The sequence below is a fragment of the Bos grunniens genome, chromosome 4 (assembly GCF_055505025.1).
Source record: "Bos grunniens cultivar Pamir isolate PY7600 chromosome 4, Bosgru_T2T1.0, whole genome shotgun sequence".
NCBI lineage: Eukaryota > Metazoa > Chordata > Mammalia > Artiodactyla > Bovidae > Bos > Bos grunniens.
The window spans coordinates 71,968,450-71,987,438 of NC_141168.1; the positions used below are offsets into that span (position 1 = coordinate 71,968,450).

General features: G+C 40.0%; 2 protein-coding genes across 14 annotated transcripts in view; one reads left to right on the plus strand and one right to left on the minus strand.

The window, feature by feature from the left end:
* COG5 (component of oligomeric golgi complex 5) overlaps positions 1-10,002 on the plus strand; it is a 277,344-nt gene extending 267,342 nt beyond the window's left edge. For 6 of the 10 annotated variants that reach the window (XM_086396848.1, XM_086396850.1, XM_086396855.1 and 3 more), the window contains 2 exons: positions 3,999-4,109; positions 9,485-10,002. In XM_086396848.1, the coding sequence (XP_086252974.1) occupies positions 3,999-4,109; positions 9,485-9,530 (157 nt within the window). In that variant the 3' untranslated portion in view covers positions 9,531-10,002. Of the gene's footprint in view, positions 1-3,998; positions 4,212-9,484 lie in introns of those variants that run through there. The other 4 variants (XM_086396849.1, XM_086396852.1, XR_015162655.1 and 1 more) reach the window with 3 other exon arrangements.
* The window catches only part of HBP1 (HMG-box transcription factor 1), a 31,066-nt gene continuing 17,068 nt past the window's right edge, over positions 4,992-18,989 (minus strand). For all 4 annotated transcript variants that reach the window (XM_086396858.1, XM_086396859.1, XM_086396861.1 and 1 more), the window contains exons 7-11: positions 17,196-17,352; positions 16,380-16,524; positions 9,612-9,929; positions 7,106-7,247; positions 4,992-6,047 (exon numbers count right to left, since the gene is read on the minus strand). In XM_086396858.1, the coding sequence (XP_086252984.1) occupies positions 6,030-6,047; positions 7,106-7,247; positions 9,612-9,929; positions 16,380-16,524; positions 17,196-17,352 (780 nt within the window). In that variant the 3' untranslated portion in view covers positions 4,992-6,029. The remainder of the gene's footprint in view (positions 6,048-7,105; positions 7,248-9,611; positions 9,930-16,379; positions 16,525-17,195; positions 17,353-18,989) is intronic.

Consider the following 18,989-nt stretch of genomic DNA (forward strand, 5'->3'; position numbering starts at 1 on the left):
GGGTCTTTATTGTTGTGCATGGGCTTTCTCTAGTTGCGGCGAGCAGGGGCTGCCCTCTAGCTGCAGTGCCTGGGCTTCTCAATGCTACGGCTTCTCTTGTGGCTCGCGAGCTCTAGAGTGCAAACTCAGTAGCTGTGGCACACAGACTTGGTTGCCCTGCAGCATGTGGGATCCTCCCGGATCAGAGATGAAACCCACATCTGCATTGGCAGATAGATTCGTAACCACTGGACCACCAGGGAAGTCCCCAGCTGTGCCTGCCAGGCTTGCACACCCCCACCCCCACCCCCACCCCCTGCGCTGCTGGTTTCTGGGTTACTTTGTTGTGAGTAGTGAAGTATGAAGCTGGCTTTCAGAGATCCATCCCCAAATGCTGGGGTCCTGCTAAGCTGTGCTACTGGCGCAGAAGTCCTAGACTTTTCCACTTCTTGTGACTCCAGGATGGTTTGTTTTGTGCTGCCTGGAGTCAGGAAAGGCTTTATCAAAAACAAGGCACGAGCTGGTCCTAAGTAAAAGCTCTACAAGGAAGAAGTGGGGCGGGGTCGGGGTGCGTTTTGGCATTCCAAAGATAAGGACAGCCGGTCCTGAGGAAGGCTCTCACTAACTTAAAGACTGGCTCTCACTAACAATGAGATGTGTGGACAAAGGGAAACAGGCCTTTTTTTGGAACTCGACTTTATTTTAGAGTATTTGCACAGGCACCCCAGTCTCTCAGTGGGTGAGCATAGGGGTTGGGCTCTGCCTGTGTTGGTAACACAGACAGCAGAAATGAATGATTTGAGGGTATTTTTCTGGGCTCCAAAATCACTACAGATGGTGACTGCAGCCATGAAATTAAAAGACGCTTACTCCTTGGAAGGAAAGTTATGACCAACCTAGATAGCATATTCAAAAGCAGAGACGTTACTTTGCCAACAAAGGTTCGTCTAGTCAAGGCTATGGTTTTTCCTATGGTCATGTATGGATGTGAGAGTTGGACTGTGAAGAAAGCTGAGCGCCGAAGAATTGATGCTTTTGAACTGTGATGTTGGAGAAGACTCTGGAGAGTCCCTTGGACTGCAAGGAGATCCAACCAGTCCATTCGGAAGGAGATCAGCCCTGGGATTTCTTTGGAAGGAATGATGCTAAAGCTGAAACTCCAGTACTTTGGCCACCTCATGCGAAGAGTTGACTCATTGGAAAAGACTCTGATGCTGGGAGGGATTGGGGGCAGGAGGAGAAGGGGACGACAGAGGATGAGATGGCTAGATGGCATCACTGATTCGATGGATGTGAGTCTGGGTGAACTCCGGGAGTTGGTGATGGACAGGAAGGCCTGGCGTGCTGCGATTCATGGGGTCGCAAAGAGTCGGACACGACTGAGCGACTGATCTGATCTGATCTTCGGTACAGCAGAGGCTGGGGCCCAGCAGTGACAGTTGGGGAAGGTTGGCAATGAAGCTGGTGTGCATGGGGTTGTGAACGTAGACACTGTCCTGGGGGCAGGAGGGCACGGCAGGTGGACCACAGGCCCTGGCTATAGTGTGGCAGGTCCTCTAGTGCAGGGCTCATGGCACTGGGGTGACCACCACCCACAAGGCTGCGCCAGTATTTAGGGCACAAAATGGCAGGATTCAGACTGAAGCAAAGGTGAGAGGAGGGACCAGATGTGGTAATATGTTGTTCGGTTGCTAGGTCACATCCTACTCTTTGCTTCCCCATCGACTGTAGCACACCAGGCTCCTCTGCACTTCACTATCTCCCTGAGTTTGCTCAAACTCCTGTCCATTGGGTCAGTGATGCCAACCAATCACCTCATCCTCTGTCGCCCCTTTTCTTCCTGCCTTCAATCTTTCCCAGCATCAGGGTCTTTTACAATGAGTGGGCTCTTCGCATCTGGTGGCCAAAAAGTATTGGAGCTTCAGCATCAGCCCTTCCAATGAATACTGAGGGTTGATTTCCTTTAGGATTGACTGGTTTGATCTCTAGCACAATTTGAAAGCATCAGTTCTTGGGTGCTCAGCCTTCTTTATGGTCCAGCTCTCACATCTTTACATGACTACTGGAAAAGCCATAGCTTTGACTATACAGACCTTTTTTGGGCAAGTGATGGCTGTGCTTTTTAATACATCTAGGTTTGTCATAGATTTCCTTCCAAGAAGCAAGCGTCTTTTTAATTTTGTGGCTGCTGTCACCATTCACAGTGACTTTGGAGACCAAGAAAATAAAATCTGCCAGTTTCCACTTTTTCCCCATCTATTTGCCATGACGTGATGGGACTGGATGCCATGATTTTAGTTTGTTGAATGTTGAATTTTAATCCATTTTTTCACTCTCCTCTTTCATCAAGAAGCTTTTTAGTTCCTCTTTGCTTTCTGCCATTAGAGTGGCATCATCTGCATGTCTGAGATTGTTGATATTTTTCACTGCCATCTTGCTTCCAGCTTGTGATTCATGTAGCCTAGCATTTTGCATAATGTACTCTGGCTATAAGTTAAATAAGCAGGGTGACAATATACAGCTTTTCACACACTCCTTTCCCAATTTTGAACCAGTCCTTTGTTCCATGTCCAGTTCTGTTGCTTCTTGACCTGCATACAGATTTCTCAGGAGACAGGTAAGGTGGTAATATGTAGGGTACATTAATAGGACTTGAAAACTGGTTATGTGTAGGACTTAAACAGTTTTAGACATAGACTATGGGGAGATGATGGTCACTTTACTGAAATAGTAAGGGGGCAAATACTAGTCTTCATGTAGGTTTTTTACCAGACGTTTGTCTTTTTCTTTTTATGGTTGTTTTATTTTTTAGAGTAGGTTCAGGTTCACAGCCAATTTGAGAAGGTACAGATATTTTTTCCATATGCCCCCTGCCCCTACATGCACAGCCTCCTGCCTTCCCAGTACCCGTCCCCCAGAGCAGCCTTCACGTCTACACTGGCACACTGTCACCTGGAGTCCATAGCTTGCACTGGGGTTCCCTCTTGGCAGTGTACACCTCGTGGGTTTGTGTGGCCCTAGGTTTCTGACAGGTGAGTCTGAGGGAATCCTGGAAGGAATCACATAAAGATGTCCAGAAGGCAGAGATGAGGAGCGAGGTCAGGACAGGAAGTTAAGAGATTCTCCACTCTCTTAATTTGGTTCCATATAAAACCCTGACAGTGGGTAGCGAGGGTGAGGGGTGCTATGGCCTGAGCACTGAACTGGCCACACTCCCATCAAATATAGTCCCTGTAGTTGAATGAAAATGACTAAACTGACAGAGGACTATTTTTTTCAGTATTTGGGAGCAAATAATACAGGTAAGAATTACGTATTAGATGAGACTTGAGACAGTATGTGAGCTATGATAGCTATGGAAATGCTCTGGAGTGTGTGATTTCATGATTATAACAAAAATTTGATTGTTTTACTTGCAACTTAAATAGACCAATAATGAAAAGTATGCATAAATGAACAAGCATAGGGCTGGACTTGATCTGTGCTGTAGTTTGCTGACCCCCTAATTAATTGAGAACGTTTATCATACTTATCGCTAAATTCAGGCTGTCTTCTTAGCACAATCTGCCAACAACTGGAGCCTACGAACAGTTCACCCTACTTGTGGGTTCACACTCTTTAAGGAACAGGAATATAAAGCCCCTGCAGCATTGGTGTGCAGTGAGGGCCCTGCCCCCCAGTGCAGTCCACACTCTGCGGAGCGGGGCGCCCCCTTGTGAGCGCTGTGCAGACACAGGCTGCACTTGACTCTGCAGAAGTCTCTGCAATAGCAAAGAAAGGCAAACACAGCCTTAGCTGCCAGAGAGCCTCCCATGGTGTGATTAGACCACTAAGGGCAGTGCGGTTGAAAACTGAGCACAGCTCTGCACCTTGACCACAGGAACCCTACTGACAAATGTTTTGAGGGCCATTCGCTGACTGAGCAAAGCAGAAATGAGCTGCTTTTAAACGCTGGCATCCTCCAAGCTGTTCTGTTTCGTTTGTATAGCCTTCTGACATTGTTTTCCTTTGGTTTTCAGGGGTGCTCTGGAAGCTTATGTTCAATCAGTAAGAAGCAGAGAAGGCAAAGAATTTGCACCGGTTTATCCCATAATGGTTCAGCTGCTTCAGAAAGCTATGTCTGCTCTTCAGTAAGAATGTGAAGTATTTCTTAATCTCCATTTTGTGCTAACCCATCCAGCGGTGGCTAATACATACTCTAAAAGACAGCTACCATCTACTGTTCCATGAATGTAATTGACTTTTCTGTATTTCCTTGTTGACCTCTTCTGTTTACCTCTTAAGCTCTTCTACCTTAAGTAGCATAAAATGTCAAAATAGGTTCATCACCACCTTGAAACTCTGCAGAGCTTATTTTTCCAAAAAGATACCAAACTCTTCTCTCCCATCAGGTTTTTCTCTGAGGCTATCTAAAACTTCTTTCCCATCACAGAGTCCCCACAGCTTAAGGGACAGGGTCACGTTCTATAGTAAATACGCTGCTTCTCCCCAGCTGGCGTCCTTTCTTGCTGGATAAGGAGTTAAGCTGGTAGCTTCCATTATTTGGCTGCACATTAGAATCACTGGAAGCTTTAAATAATCCTGATGCCCAATTTGTACTCCATATTAACATGCAAGCATGACAATTTTTTTTTTAATATCCTGAAATGTTTCCAACATGCAACAGTTTGGCAACTACTGGCATATCCCGAAGCTAAGATGTAGGGCTCAATGTTTAACCGCGTCTTACTGTATCTTTAATAGAGCAAGGCTGTCTTTATACTTTGTGTGTCACTTTATTGGGGGCTGTTCTACTTTATAACAGAGATGCCAAGTTAAAAATTAACTTTTACTCTGAAAGGAGTCTTATAAATCGTAGTCTGGGTCCTTCTTTCTATTGCCCTTGCCTTGTCATTAACATTTTAAAGTTTAAAATCCCACAAGCCACTTGTAAAAATATTTTCCATTTCCTGAACCTATTATTTGGATGACTCATTCATAAAGTTCAGTCAGGATAAATCAGAAGTCAGAGATAAACAATTTTTTCATTTTATTTGAAATAATATACAAGAATATAGTGTGCAAAATTTAGGGGCAACATCATGAAGAAGTGTAATGAACTGAAATCAATTTTATAGCTGTGATTCCTAACCAGAAACACCACTTGGTAAGTAACATGAAAAGCCATGATTGTAGCTCAGAGCAAAAGCAGCTCTATTGCCATTGTGTTTGCTCTCGTTGTAGACAGTTGGAGGAAAGTAAAGTGCAAGTGTTGCACCGCTTAAGTGCAAAGTCCGCCCCCACCATAGATACGATGACAAAAACGATATTAAGATACGTGGCTGAGGAGATATAGGACACAAAGTTAAAAATACAATGGTGTCAACTGTTAACAGCACCATTACAGTGACAATATCCCAATGCTATTAACTAACTTTACCTTGGCCTGGGCTGGGTCTCCACTGAAGTCAAGGGTGGGCGCCGCCGCCCGGTGTGTCCAACTCAGCATGCTCAGGAGCCGCGGCCGGTGGCTCTTAGGCTGGCACTGGCACCATCCACCGGCCCTGTGTCCTGGCAACCTCTTGGCACTGCCCAGACTAGGAGCCCCTGTGTTTGGCACAGATGCTGAGCCATGTGGTGGTTGCTCAAGGAAGGCCAACTCCCAGCTTCTGCTTCACCCCATTATGTGTACAATACAGATTAATAAGCAGTAAGGAGCCAATGTATAAACAGCAGTTACATATTTTTAAATTCCCCTTTTGTACAATTTAAAATAAAACATGTATACACTTCTCCTCTCTTTTCTACTGTACTTTAGCACCACAGGATATCAATTTTCAAGCCTATATTACCTGATAGACATATATGAAGTTTGGAAGAAAAATAAGGCAATTTGGTTTACAATGTTGATAGTTTTAGCTTACTTAATGCTCTAATGGAGAAAGCAAATCCTCACTCATTATTAAATCATTTCAAGACTCAATGCTATCGGTATCTTATGGTCACACAGATTCAGGACAAATGGTGAGACCTTCATCTTAAATCTTTCCATCAACAGTCAAGCATCCTGTTTAATGTTGTTGTGAGCCCTGTGGAGATAAAATTAAAACTCAGTGAATGTTTACAAATCAACACATAATTTTACAAATGAAAGCTAAGATGGGTAATATATTAATAACCATACTGTTAAAAAAAAGACTGCTTTCTCAAAAGTGGTAGATTTTCTAAAGTTTGCGAATACCCAGTGGTATTCCAAGCAACCAAAAAATTTATGCAAGTGAGATGAGAGAGATGGATTAGGATGAGCAGAAACGAAAGGGGGTCCAGGCGAAGTTCCACCACATGGAATCCTAAGGTAATAACTAAAAAACCCAGTCCAGTCATATTCTTATATTGGAATCTGACTACTTTTTAAAAAGAAATTCTTAAGTGGATGTGAACTACGTGTTACTATAACAGAAATAGACAAATACATGGGATGAATTAGAACATCCTTGGCCAGCACTCCTGCTGCAAACACTGTCGTCCCTTTGTTTTTAAGTTATCATGGGAAGTTTTCTTGTAATTAATCAAAAACACAACTTAAAAAATGCCAGTCTAGTAATGGAGAAGTTCTAAGAATCAAGTCTGTCCAATATAGCATTATTATGGTGCGAACCTGTTTACCAGCCTTCCCAATTTTCTATTTCTTCTCCATCCTGAGATTTTTTAACCTGGAAATTCTGGGCAAATGTCAGAAGTCCCCATGGAAGCTGGTTAACTTATCTCTACCTCCACCATCCTTACCCATCAGCAAGAAAAGCTGTTGAGACATACCACCTCAAATTAGAAAATTTTTCTGCTGTGTGATATTAATGAGTTAATAATCCTTATCGTTCAACCCAACTAGAAATACATTCCAAATCTTTCCACTTCAGCATCTCCAGCAAACATTTCTACTTTCCATGCTAAAAGAGTAAATGGCACTAATGATGAAAGGCAGCCTACCTTACATGATGATGGACAAACATTGTTAGACTTTGAAAGACAAAAAGGCTGACAAACAGCTTCAACACCCTTTTAAAGGTTCTAACAAATGCTCTACTATGATGGTACAGTTTTGGAGGTAAGTCAGAATCACTTTAAGGAACTACTTGTTTAAACATACTGAATTGGTTCTTTTCCTTTTCCAACAGTCAGGATTTAAACGTTTTTGTTCTTCAGCCAAAGCCTTTGCTTCTAATGTATACATCCTCCTCTCTTCATTCTTCATTTTCTTCCACCTGTCACCAAGGATCACACTTATGGCTCTATAAAAGAAACATTTACACAATGCTGAAGGCAAGAATTTTTCAGAAAACTCATGTCAAGTGCTCCTACTTCAGGAAGAAATACAAAGTTGAAAAACAAAAATCTTGTCCAACACAGAGAACAGGAAAGGTCAAGACTATAGTAGTCATTTCCAGTAAAATCCTAAGTCATATGGTCCATTCATCATAATCTTGGCAATTAAAGCCTCCTGGAGTAGGACCAATATTTCCAATTGTCAGAGAATATCTAAAATGGCTAAAAATTGGGTATTTTACACAGCTTTGATTTGAAGGAAAAAAAAAGTATTCAGAGAAACAGTTTATCATTGGGTACATCAGTTTTTCAAAAATGTTTGAGATATTAAAGCAGAGTGTTTAGTATCAGCAGCATAAAGTATTCATCTTCTATTAAAAGCTTTTCGTTTTGTGTCCCTAACCCATCAAATAGTCTTTTTTCTTTCATGCAACCATAAAGAAAATACAATGGCATTAACTATGTACTTACTGCTTATCTCCTAAAGACACCACCAAATAAACCTTAGGCATCATTTGTACTTTAAAATGGATAACAAGGAGGAAAAATCAAACCGGTAAGACAAGGATTGAAATCTGAAGCTGTTTCCTATTTACTAATCGAGGGGCTTCCCTGGTAGCTCAGATGGTAAAGGATCTGCCTGCAATGCAGGACACCCAGGTTTAGTCTCTGGGTGGGGAAGAACCCCTGGAGAAGGGAAGAGCAACCCACTCCAGCATTCCTGGCCGTAGAATCTCATGGACAGAGGAGCCTCCTAAATGGGGTCGCAAAGAGTGGGACACAACTGAGTGACTTGCACGTTCGCTTTCATTTATTAATCTGCCCCCAAACCTACTAAAATAGTCTCATCCAGAACAAGCAGACATAAGTATTTTCCTTCTGTGAAGAGCTTAACCCTTAGTTAACTCTCAGTTTCATGACACTCAACATGAAAAAGAAGTCTGCAATGACTGTGTGTAGTACATACAAAAGATTTCACAATGGCTAATACGGAGGCTAGAAAACTGGCCTCTAAGCTTTAGAAAAAGTCACCACAGATGCTCTACTCCTTGAAATTTAAAATGTTATAAATGTATGTATTTTTTAATAAGCTGATGCAATTAAACATTGCATCTTTAATTAAAATAAAAACCAGTTTTTATAGTCTCTGGGTTAAAGGTACCATATAATGGTTGATACATGTACTATTTGATTACAAAGTATTCACATATATATCAATTCCCAAGTCACAGATACATTTGGTAGAAGAAGCTTCTCTTTTTAATAAAAATACTGGGGATGGGCAAAATGGGTGAAGCTGGTGAACAGGTACAAACTCCCAGATATACAGTAACTGATCGCCTGTAATGTACAGAAGGGTGAGCACAGCGAGTAATAAATACTGTGGTGTATTTGAAAACTGCTAAGAAAGCCGATCTTAAAAGATCTCATCACAAGAAAAAAAATCCCTAATCACGGTGATGTATATTAATTAGACTTATTGTTGAAGTGTGAAGTCACTCAGTCGTGTCCAACTCTTTGTGACCCCAATGGACTGTAGCCTACCAGGCTCCTCAGTCTGTGGAATTTTCCAGGCCAGAGTACTGGAATGGGTTGCCATTTCCTTCTCCAAGACTTATTGTTGCTATCATTTTATTATATACAAGTAGCAAAGTATCATGCTATACACCTGAAACTCAGAATGTAATATGTCAGTAGCATCTCAAATGTATGTATATAAAAAGAGATGAATCATTCAAACCTGATTCAAAGCTGAATTATTCTATGTGCATAATCATTTGACTTTTCTCATATTAATATGGGTAAGGGAACCAGGAAGAATGGAAAGATATTTTGTGGAGAACTTGGTTTGAGGAAGTGAATAGTAGAGGATTCCCAGATGAGGTAAGGGTACAAGGAAACAGTAGGAAGGACTAGCATTAACTTTTATTCCTCAGTGTTACTGAGGATACCTCTACGTTTAGTCTTTTGGCAAACCTGGCAGTCATTAGAAGCTGCCAACGCCTGCACATCCCATGGTATGACATGGTTGTAAAGTACCTCCTTGAGGTGTGACAAAAGAAGGTGCTAGTCTTTCCTATAAAAGTGGAACAGCTATTAAAACTAAGTCTTCTAACAGGCAAGTGACATTTAATATTATTTTAGAAGGCAGACCTTTACCTCTTAGGTAACCTAATTATCTGTCTTAACTTTTACTTTAAAGGCAACCTGGACAACAGAATTCAATAATGAAAGCTACTGAAGAATAAGTTGATTTAATTATCCCAGTTCCTGTGAACTCCAGAGAAGTATTATTCAATTATCACAGTCAGAATCATCACTATTTTTACCTGTTATCTTTCCCTGGATACATCTGAGTATATTCAACTCTGTATTTTTTGGCAAAAAGCATGAAGGCATTCATTGGTCTTTTGCACTTGTTAGGAGAAGTGGCACTCACAGTCCCTGAGCTGTGGGTTTTGACAGCTTTAGCGTACAAAGAACTGGAAGAGAGCTGTGATGATCCTGGTGAGCCACAGTTTTTACTGAATCCAGATCTTTCAAAGTCTTGACCTCCAGGTCCTCCACAAGACAAAGACGCACGACGCTGACGAGCCATACTACTTAGCACGTAAACGGCAGAAGAATCCATAGGCGTGAAGTCATAGCTATAAATAAATAAGTTTAATTCAGTACAATTATCTGATTTGTAAGAACAGGATTAAAAAAAAGTATCCTTAAGATCTGATTGGAAACTTGTGTATTTTACCTTAAATACTACCAACACCACTTTACCAACTTCACCTTTGACAGATGCTTATAAAATGAAAGCTTATGTGTGCATTTACTAAAATTAGTTTTTTTAATCTTGAGAATACAAAAATTTTTTTTTTTTAAGTACCTCACCCCTCCCCACCCCAAAGGAATCCACATGCTTTATGCATAGCAAATACCTCTTTCAGATCCCATACAACTCATTTATTCCTACTTTAGATTTATTTTCGGACAAATCTGATAATCTACTTTGTTGAGCTACAGAAACCTGAAACTAAAAAAATTTAAACAGCAGTGGCATACACACCAGACCTAAAGACCAACTGCTACAGAAGGTAAGATGTTGGCTAAGGACAGGGAGAACTGGTTAAATGTAGCTGAAGGGACTTAACGTGCACAGCAGCCCGAGCACTTGTTTGGTGATCATGTAGGCAGTCACGCATGCAGAAATCTCCCCTAAAGGCGACCCACATAACACAGCCTAAAACTTCAACACCCACACTTGTCAGAAAAGCTACATTTCGTCTGATACATTGTTTATACAGGTATCAAAGTAAGTTCTCCATATTCTCTCTCACTCTCTCAATTAGCTTGCTTGTTAATTATTATCCTCTCTATATGAAGAAACAGGCTAAAAAAAGGTAAACTATCATTCACCCACAGCCTCATAGCTATTAGCTCTAAATCCTCATGTTTGTCCATCTCCAAAGCCCCAGGTTGCCTCAGCAATACCATAGCACTCTGTACCATTGTTGGCAAACCTCAAGGTGAATAATCATCAGACTTACTGAAAACATTGTCTGAAAATAAGAGAAAATGAGGACCATAGCCTAAAGATAACCTATTAAAAAGAGGTCTCTTGTTCCAACTGTGTACATTTTTTTAACTTACCACTTACATTTTTAATCTCAGCAGAAAATCTTTTACTCTAAACCCGACTCTCTCTCCCCCTGAAAACATAAATTCTAGCAATACATCAACAGGTTGATATGAGCTACAGGAATAGTATCTGCCTACAGGTAAAACAATATGAGATTATAGATGATTCTAGACACAGACGAAGAGCTACATGAGTGAGGTCCACACCACTCACTGCACACAATACAAATGACTTTTACCAGTTATCGCATCTGTTTTAAAAGGTATCACAACAAGCAACAAAGGTTTGCTGTATAGCACAGGGAACTAGTCGGTATCTTGTAATAACCTATAATGGAAAATACTCTCAAGTGTATAACTGAATCACTTTGCTGTGTACCTGAAATATTATAAATCAACTGTACCTCAATAAAATATATTAAGGAAATAAAAGGTATTACATGAAATAAGTGTACTTGAAGAAGTATGACTCCAAAATCATCCAATAAATACTTAGCAATCAGTATTAAGCCAGAGAAATAGTTTTTGATACCTCAATCCCCTCTTATATGTAATTTAGAAAAACAGCAAACCTAACCATTGTAAACGAACCTGACACAAAACTATTAACCTCTACTGTGCTTGCGTGCTAAGTCGCTTCAGTCATGTTCGATTCTTAGGGATCCCATGGACTGTAGCCCACCATTCTCCAGGCAAGAATACTGGAGTAGGCTGCCATGCCCTCCCTTCAGGGGAACCTTCCCATCCCAGGTATCAAATCCCTAACTGAAGGAAAATATTTAATTACAATTTGAAATACCAAGAGATTTAAAAATAGGGTAAGCTAACTGACTACTGAAATTTGAAAATACCACCATCTAGTGGTACAACCAACCATCCATTTCCACTACTGATAAAATCTGTAGTTTGAAATACTCAATCACAGAGTTCAGATTTTGACGTGACCATAGCATTACAATATTACATAAAATCAATCTTAAAAGTTTAATTTTTTTGCTATACTGAACATTCACTGCCTTCACAATCTGTAGTTCCTAAAATATGCTTTTATTTCACACCTCACTTTTTCTACATGCTATTCCTAAAGCTTACAATGCCCCCTTTCCCACCATCATTGTCTTATTACTCTTAAAGAAAAACTCTACAATATTGTAGTGTATATTAAGCAAATCACAAATATTAACTCACTTAACCCTTTTACAGTTTTTTTTTTTCTTTTTCCAAAGACCCACAGAAGAATTAACTTACCCCAATCTCCAGAGCAAATCTATCACAAAGCCAGGACCTGAATCCTGGCAGTCAGCTCCAGAACCAAGGTGCTACTATACTACACTGCCTCTCAACCAGCACATCACACACCATACACATGGACTATTCATCCACTTCTTTCTTTAGACTGGAAGCAGAGAGGCAAGCTTATGTTTTAACTGATTTTAAAATCCCCAAATGCCAGCATATTCTAGGCGCTCAAAATGTCTGATGGCTGACAGGATAAAATAAACAAATCTGGAGAACGTAATAATTGGGCTCAGAGCCCATCTCTGCCACTTACCAATAATACAACCCTACAGGTAATCCTGTAGCCTGTTCACTCATCTCTAAAATGAAGACAATACATGCTATGCAATGCTGCATAGCTGGAAGAACAGACTATATAAGACAGGCAAGCTCACAGGTACGCAAGTAAAGTATCAATTATTATTGAAAAAGTAGCCTAGGTTGGTAAAGTGACTATCCCTAAACCTGCCCAGGGATGCCTAGAAGATTGGCCTCAATGCCCAATTCTCTCAAATGGGCTTCTTCAAATCAAATTCTCACTTGGAAGCTTCCTTTCTACAGTAGAGCCACAAATTGTGTTTAAGAGCTCACCAGTTTATTGCTGACTTCTGGTCCTCTGCAAGCTAACATCGACTCACATGCCCTTCCCCAACCAGCATGACCCAAAAGCACCTATTGTGTTGCCAGCAATGCCTAGCTGGGTACTATAAATTCTAGTCTTCACAACAAGGAGTAGAGTTAGGTGGTGTTATTACTTCCGTTTTACAGTTAAAGCACTGAGGCTTGCATTTACAAAAAGAGAGTAAGTCGAATCTAAAGTACAACACAGGGAATTCCTTGGCGATCCAGCATTTAGGACTCTGTGATTTCACTGCCTAGAGCCCGGGTGGGCACTAAGATCCTGCAAGCCAGATGGCATGGCCCAAATACAGAGAACAGACTTGTCGATGCCAAGGGGGAGGAAGGGTGTGGGAGGGAAGGACTGGGAGTTAGGAAATGCAAAAATTATTATATACAGAATGGATAAACAGCAAGGTCCTACTGTACAGCACAGGGAACTATATTCAATACACTGATAAGCCATGTGTAAAAGAATATATGAATGTATAATAAAACTTAAAAAAATAACAAATAGTATATTTCTAATATTACTAACGTCCTACATTGGCCAGACCCAGAGATAACCACTCTCCTGAACTGTTTATCACTCTCCCTTCCAGTAATTTTATTATAAAATACATGCATAAACGATAACACTGTAACAACAGTTAAAACGGCAACTATGTTAACATGTTATATTAGAATGTTTCATTGTGCAGAAAAAAACATCACAGGCTTGCTGTCCTTTCAAAGGGTTACTTACAGGCTGGCAATGACTAGCATTTGGAATTAGGATTTCAAGAGCGTTCCCCTCATTCCCACAACTGGTAAAGTGGCTCACTGTTCCTAAACTGTGGGTACTGAAAATACTGTTTACCCTAAACACCTGCTTTGGTACATGCCAGGCAGAGAGCCTGTGCACCCAGCTCCCAATAAAACCTCTAGTGTTGCATGTCTAATAAGCTTCCTGGCAGATGACAATTCCTACGTGTTGTCACAACTCCCTGCTGAGGGAAATAAGCTTGTCCTGTGTGACTCCACAGGGAGAGGACTCCTAGGAACTGGGCTTCACGAGACTTAAGCCCATGCCTTTCCTTTTCACAATTTTGCTTCATATCCCTTCACTGTAAGAAATCATAGCTATGCATGTGACTCAGTACTGAATCCTGTGAGTCCTCCCAGTAAGACACTGAACCTGGGGGTTAACTTGAGGATCCCTAACCTAACTGTATAATGTATATTTTATATACAACGTGTGTTAGTCACTTAGTCGTGTTCAACTCTTTGTGACCCCATGGATAGTAGCCAGCCAGCCTCCTCTGTCCATGAGATCTGCCAGGCAAGAATACTGGAGTGGATTGTCATCTCCTTCTCCAGGGGATCTTCCTGACCCAGGGATTGAACCTGGGTCTCCTGCATTGCTGGCAGATTCTTTACCATCTGAGTCATAGAAAGATTATATAAATTTTTACTTAACATTTCTAAAGTTGATCCATGTTTAAAAATGTATGTCTAAGGTGGCACTAGTCATAAAGAATCTGGTTCAATCCCTGTGTTGGAAAGATCCCCTGGAGAAGGAAATGGCAACCCACTCCAGTATTCTTGACTGGGAAATCCAAGGACAGAGGAGCCTGGCAGGCTACAGTCTATGGGGTTGCAAAAGAGTCAGACACAAATGAGCACACACAAGATTCATTTCTTTTCCACTGACAAAAAGAATTCCACTGCATGAATGTATCACATCCAGTTTCCAGTGAATGAGTACTGATACTGTGTCCATGCTTTTGCTATCATGAGCAACACAGCTATGAGCTTCACACATCTCCTAGTGCACGTCTACAAGCATTTACTCTCTTTGGTGTACATACAGAGGAATGGAACTACTGATATTCGGTGGTTGACAATAAAGCCAAATTATCTTCCAAAATTTTTGTATCACTTTACACTCTCACCAAAACATTAGAGGTATCATGAATCTACATCCTAAGAATACTGAGTAGCAGACCTTAACACTGTCTTATTTTTCAAAGATGACCGTGTATGAAAGAATCAAACAGCATTTAGATTCCAATCTTAGGGACGTTTAGTGAGCATACAGCCTGGGCCAGGCCCTGTGCTGGTTACCTTTTTTTCCTTTTTAACAGTCTCACTTACGCTTTCAAAATAAAAACATATTAACCTTATACTGGACTTCCCTGGTGGCTCAGACGGTTAAGCATCTGTCTACAATGTGGGAGACTGGGGTTCGATCCCTGGGTCGGGAAGTTCCCTGGAGAAGGAAATGGCAATCCACTCCAGTACTATTGCCTGGAAAATCCCATGGACAGAGAAGCCTGGTAGGCTACAGTCCATGCGGTCGCAAAGAGTCGGACACGACTGAGCGATCTTCACCATAATCTTATATTAAACTGGATGAAATAAAATTGTCAGCCCAGCAAAACTCTTCCGAATTCTCTACTTAAATGCTTATGAATTTGTTAATTATCACAAAGAAACAACGGGTCTTAAAATCCTAGATATTATATTCAGACTTTCTCTGCATTCCTTCTGGGAGAAGGGTGACCCAACTGCCCCCATGTTCCCAAGACTGAGGGGTTTCCAGGGATGCAGGACTTTCAGTGCTAAAACCAGAAAAGTTCCACAAAAATTCAGACAGTTCGTCAACCTTCTTGAGTGTCAGCACATATGGGTTCTTATCCTATTCTACAACTTGTTAAACAAGGTGATCTCAGGAAAAAAATCTCTTTCTTCAAGTCTTTCCAAATATCAACTTTTTTGCTATTCTGACAATTGTTAATCCATACAACTAAAGACCTTGGTCAAATTGAGTATTAAAGAGTTAACTAAAGGAAAAAGGATACAATTAAAAGATTAATAAACTGGTTTAAAACAGCTGGCTAGATTTAACAAATTTTTTTTTAACTCTCAGAGCTGATCTATTTCAGCAGGACCTTGTTTATCTATTATATGTATACAATTTGTATTTTCTAATCTCAAACTAATTTATCCCTCCCTATCCCCCTCAGGTACCTTTTTCAGGTAAGTTTTTCAGTCTGTAAGTCTATCTATTTTGTAATAAGTTTATTTGTATCTTTTTTTAAAGATTCCACATATAAGTGATATCATAAGGTATCTGTCTTTCACTTACTTAGTATAATCACCTCTGCGTCCATCCATGTTGCTCCAAATGGCATTATTTCATCCTTTGTAAAACTTCTCTAGAATTACTATTTTACTGTAATTACTAAGTATTTTTTTCATTTTTTCTTATACTGTTGACCCTTAAACAATGTGGGTTTGAACTGCATGGGTCCACTTAAACACGGATTTTTTTTTTTCAATAGTAAATACTACTCAGTCCATGGTTGGTTGAATTTGCCTACACGAAAAGCTGGCTATAAGTTATATGTGGATTTTCAACTGTGTGGGGTCAGTGTCCCTAACACTTGTGCTGTTCGAGGGTTGACTGTACATATTTCTCCTAAGTAGTCCTTTTTAATTCTCACATCTTTAAAGGTTTAACTTCCTAAATAGCAATCATTAGGGAGATTAAGAGTTAACAGAGGAAAAAAAAGATTTACTATTACCTTTTAAATGTATCAAAAACACCTGAATCATCAAAATTAATGGCATCGGGGTGTCCAGGAGGTAGACATACATCACCAATATGAATTTCACAACACGGAATGCCATGCTGTACCACAGTCAAGCTTGGATAAAATGACGACCAACCTAAAGGTAAATCAAACAATCATGACATGAAGGATAGAGACGGACATAAAGCACCCAAATTATTTCTTAGACATGTCACCTCTGAGTCTTAAAAATAAAAAGTTAATATTTAAGAGATTTTTAACACAAGTCATGTATCTTTGCCACAAAACAAATCTAAGTATTTTATTTAAGCAATGCAAAAAGCCCTCCAAAACTAGTTTAATTCAGCATTTTACTAACGTATCAATTCTATCAATCAGTACTCCATCTACCTACAAGATAGTAAGTGATAAATGATGATGATGGAGACCATGAAATAGTCTCTGAATCATTACATTTGATACTGTGTTAATGTGACTCAGGTATAAAGCATAGTTGGCCTAAACCAAATTTCGATTACCAGAATATTTCATTCCCCAAATTATATCAAGACCATAGAGAGCTTATTATAGTATACACTACATGAATCTACAAGTTCATACCCACAGGAAGTACAGTTCCACCTGACTACTGCTAAGAGATTTAAACATCAGTAGGTATTATAAGGCATTTCCTATGGTAGTTTTAGTGTGAAAGAAGATTTCCCTTCAAAAGTTTTTTCTTAATCATCAAAAATCACGCCATAAGACATAACTATAGATTTAAGAAGCTTTCTTTAAAAGTATGACAAATTCAAATTGAAGCCCTACCTTTATTTTTAACATAGAAAGGGTGGTCCAGTTTACACTCTACAGTAAGTAAACCATCTTCCACTGTACCAGGATCAAAAGTCAACTTCAGTACAGACTCACCAAATGATACACTTTCTTCATGTGATAACAACTTTAGACCATCAGAACCATAGCCCTGGAAATACATGCATAGAGCAAATAAATTGGCAATGTTCAGTTCAACATGGAGTGATGTTCCTATAACGTGTAAGATTTTGTAGAAAAGGTAAAAATAAGATGGGATTCTTGCCATTGAGGAGCTATCAACCCAGTAGTGAAGAAAGGCAAATATATAAATTACTACAATATAAAGCAGAGTGGAATCACTACTTCAATGTAAAAATAAATAGTGCTATATGGAGTTTAAAGGGAGATATTAACTCCAAGAGATTAGGGGGCTTTCAATTCCCATGTGAAATGGAATCCAGAAGCACTCTCCTTATACCAGGAAGAGTTTTAACTAGCAACTTCTTTGGAGAGTGCTGAGTATTTGCTAAAAATACAAGATGAATTCAAAGTTGGGGCAAATAAGGCTGCAAAGAAGGGCCCAGTTAGTAAGTACGTAAGTAAAGGGGTCTTAAAGACTGGCAAAGTGCTCAAGCTTTCCTTTGAGAAGGATCTGGAAAGTCAATGAAAGTATTATTATTAATGACTCAATTTTATGATGATGACAAAGACTACAGATAAAAGCTATCTCTAGTATTCAATTTATTTGAAGATTCAACAGGAGAAACCCACTACAGTCTTGAATTGACAACTGCAATGGTGGTAGAACTGGGCTGAATAAATTCAACCAGTATTTACTGAGTGCTTAGTAGATGCTAGGTGCTAGGCTCTGAAAACACATGATCCCTACCCTTAAATTCACAGAAAGACAAAGGAGACAGACATGCCAATGGCTAGCTATAATATCCAATCAAAGTTGACTAATGAAAGAAAATGATAAACATAAAAAGTCTTGAAATAGAATGGATCAACTGAATATGAAGGGAGGAAAGGAAATAGCCAACTTCATGTTTTGAATGAAGCAACCAAGAAAGATTTTGAATCTGGCAATCAAGAAAAGATAATAATACTCCTAAAAGAAAGGAGGAAAACAGCCTGGAGGGGAAGAAAAAGGCAGTCCAGTGTTGGTTATACTAATAACTAGATTAAATCTTCTGATTCTTCAAGCTGTAAGAACTTAAAATCAATCCAATTGCATCTTACAAAGCAGGAAGCCAACACCCAGTGGGGCAGACAAACTGCCCAAGGCCAGTCACGCAAATGTTAGTAGCTGCTGGCAGAGCACAAAAGAGCACAGCTCTCCTGACTCCAAGACCAGAGCAGTTTCCATGGGCCACAAGGAATTGCTTTGAACATCATCATCAGTGAGGAAGTGGTAAATAGAGTGAGGAGGGGTAGAACCTTATCTAACATTCACCATCACGGGCAGACAAGTCAACAGCAAAAAAAACTCAAGACACCAGAAGGAAAATCATGCTACACAAACCAAAAGAAGACAATCCACTGTGCAGAATGCTGCAGAAATGACAAACCAAGCAGATTTCTAATCAGAATGAAACTAGTAACCTTTGACACAATTTTAGTAGAGCTACAGAGGCCAAAGAAAGACTACAGTGAACTTCACTATACAGAGCTTACAGCATGAAGGCAAACTGAAGGCATCAAGACTGTCTTTCTCAAGGACCTAACAGTAACAGCAGGGTCAAAACAGGAATCTTTAAACAAGCACACTTCACAGGCCCATTTTCTCTGCCCAAAGTGGAGATG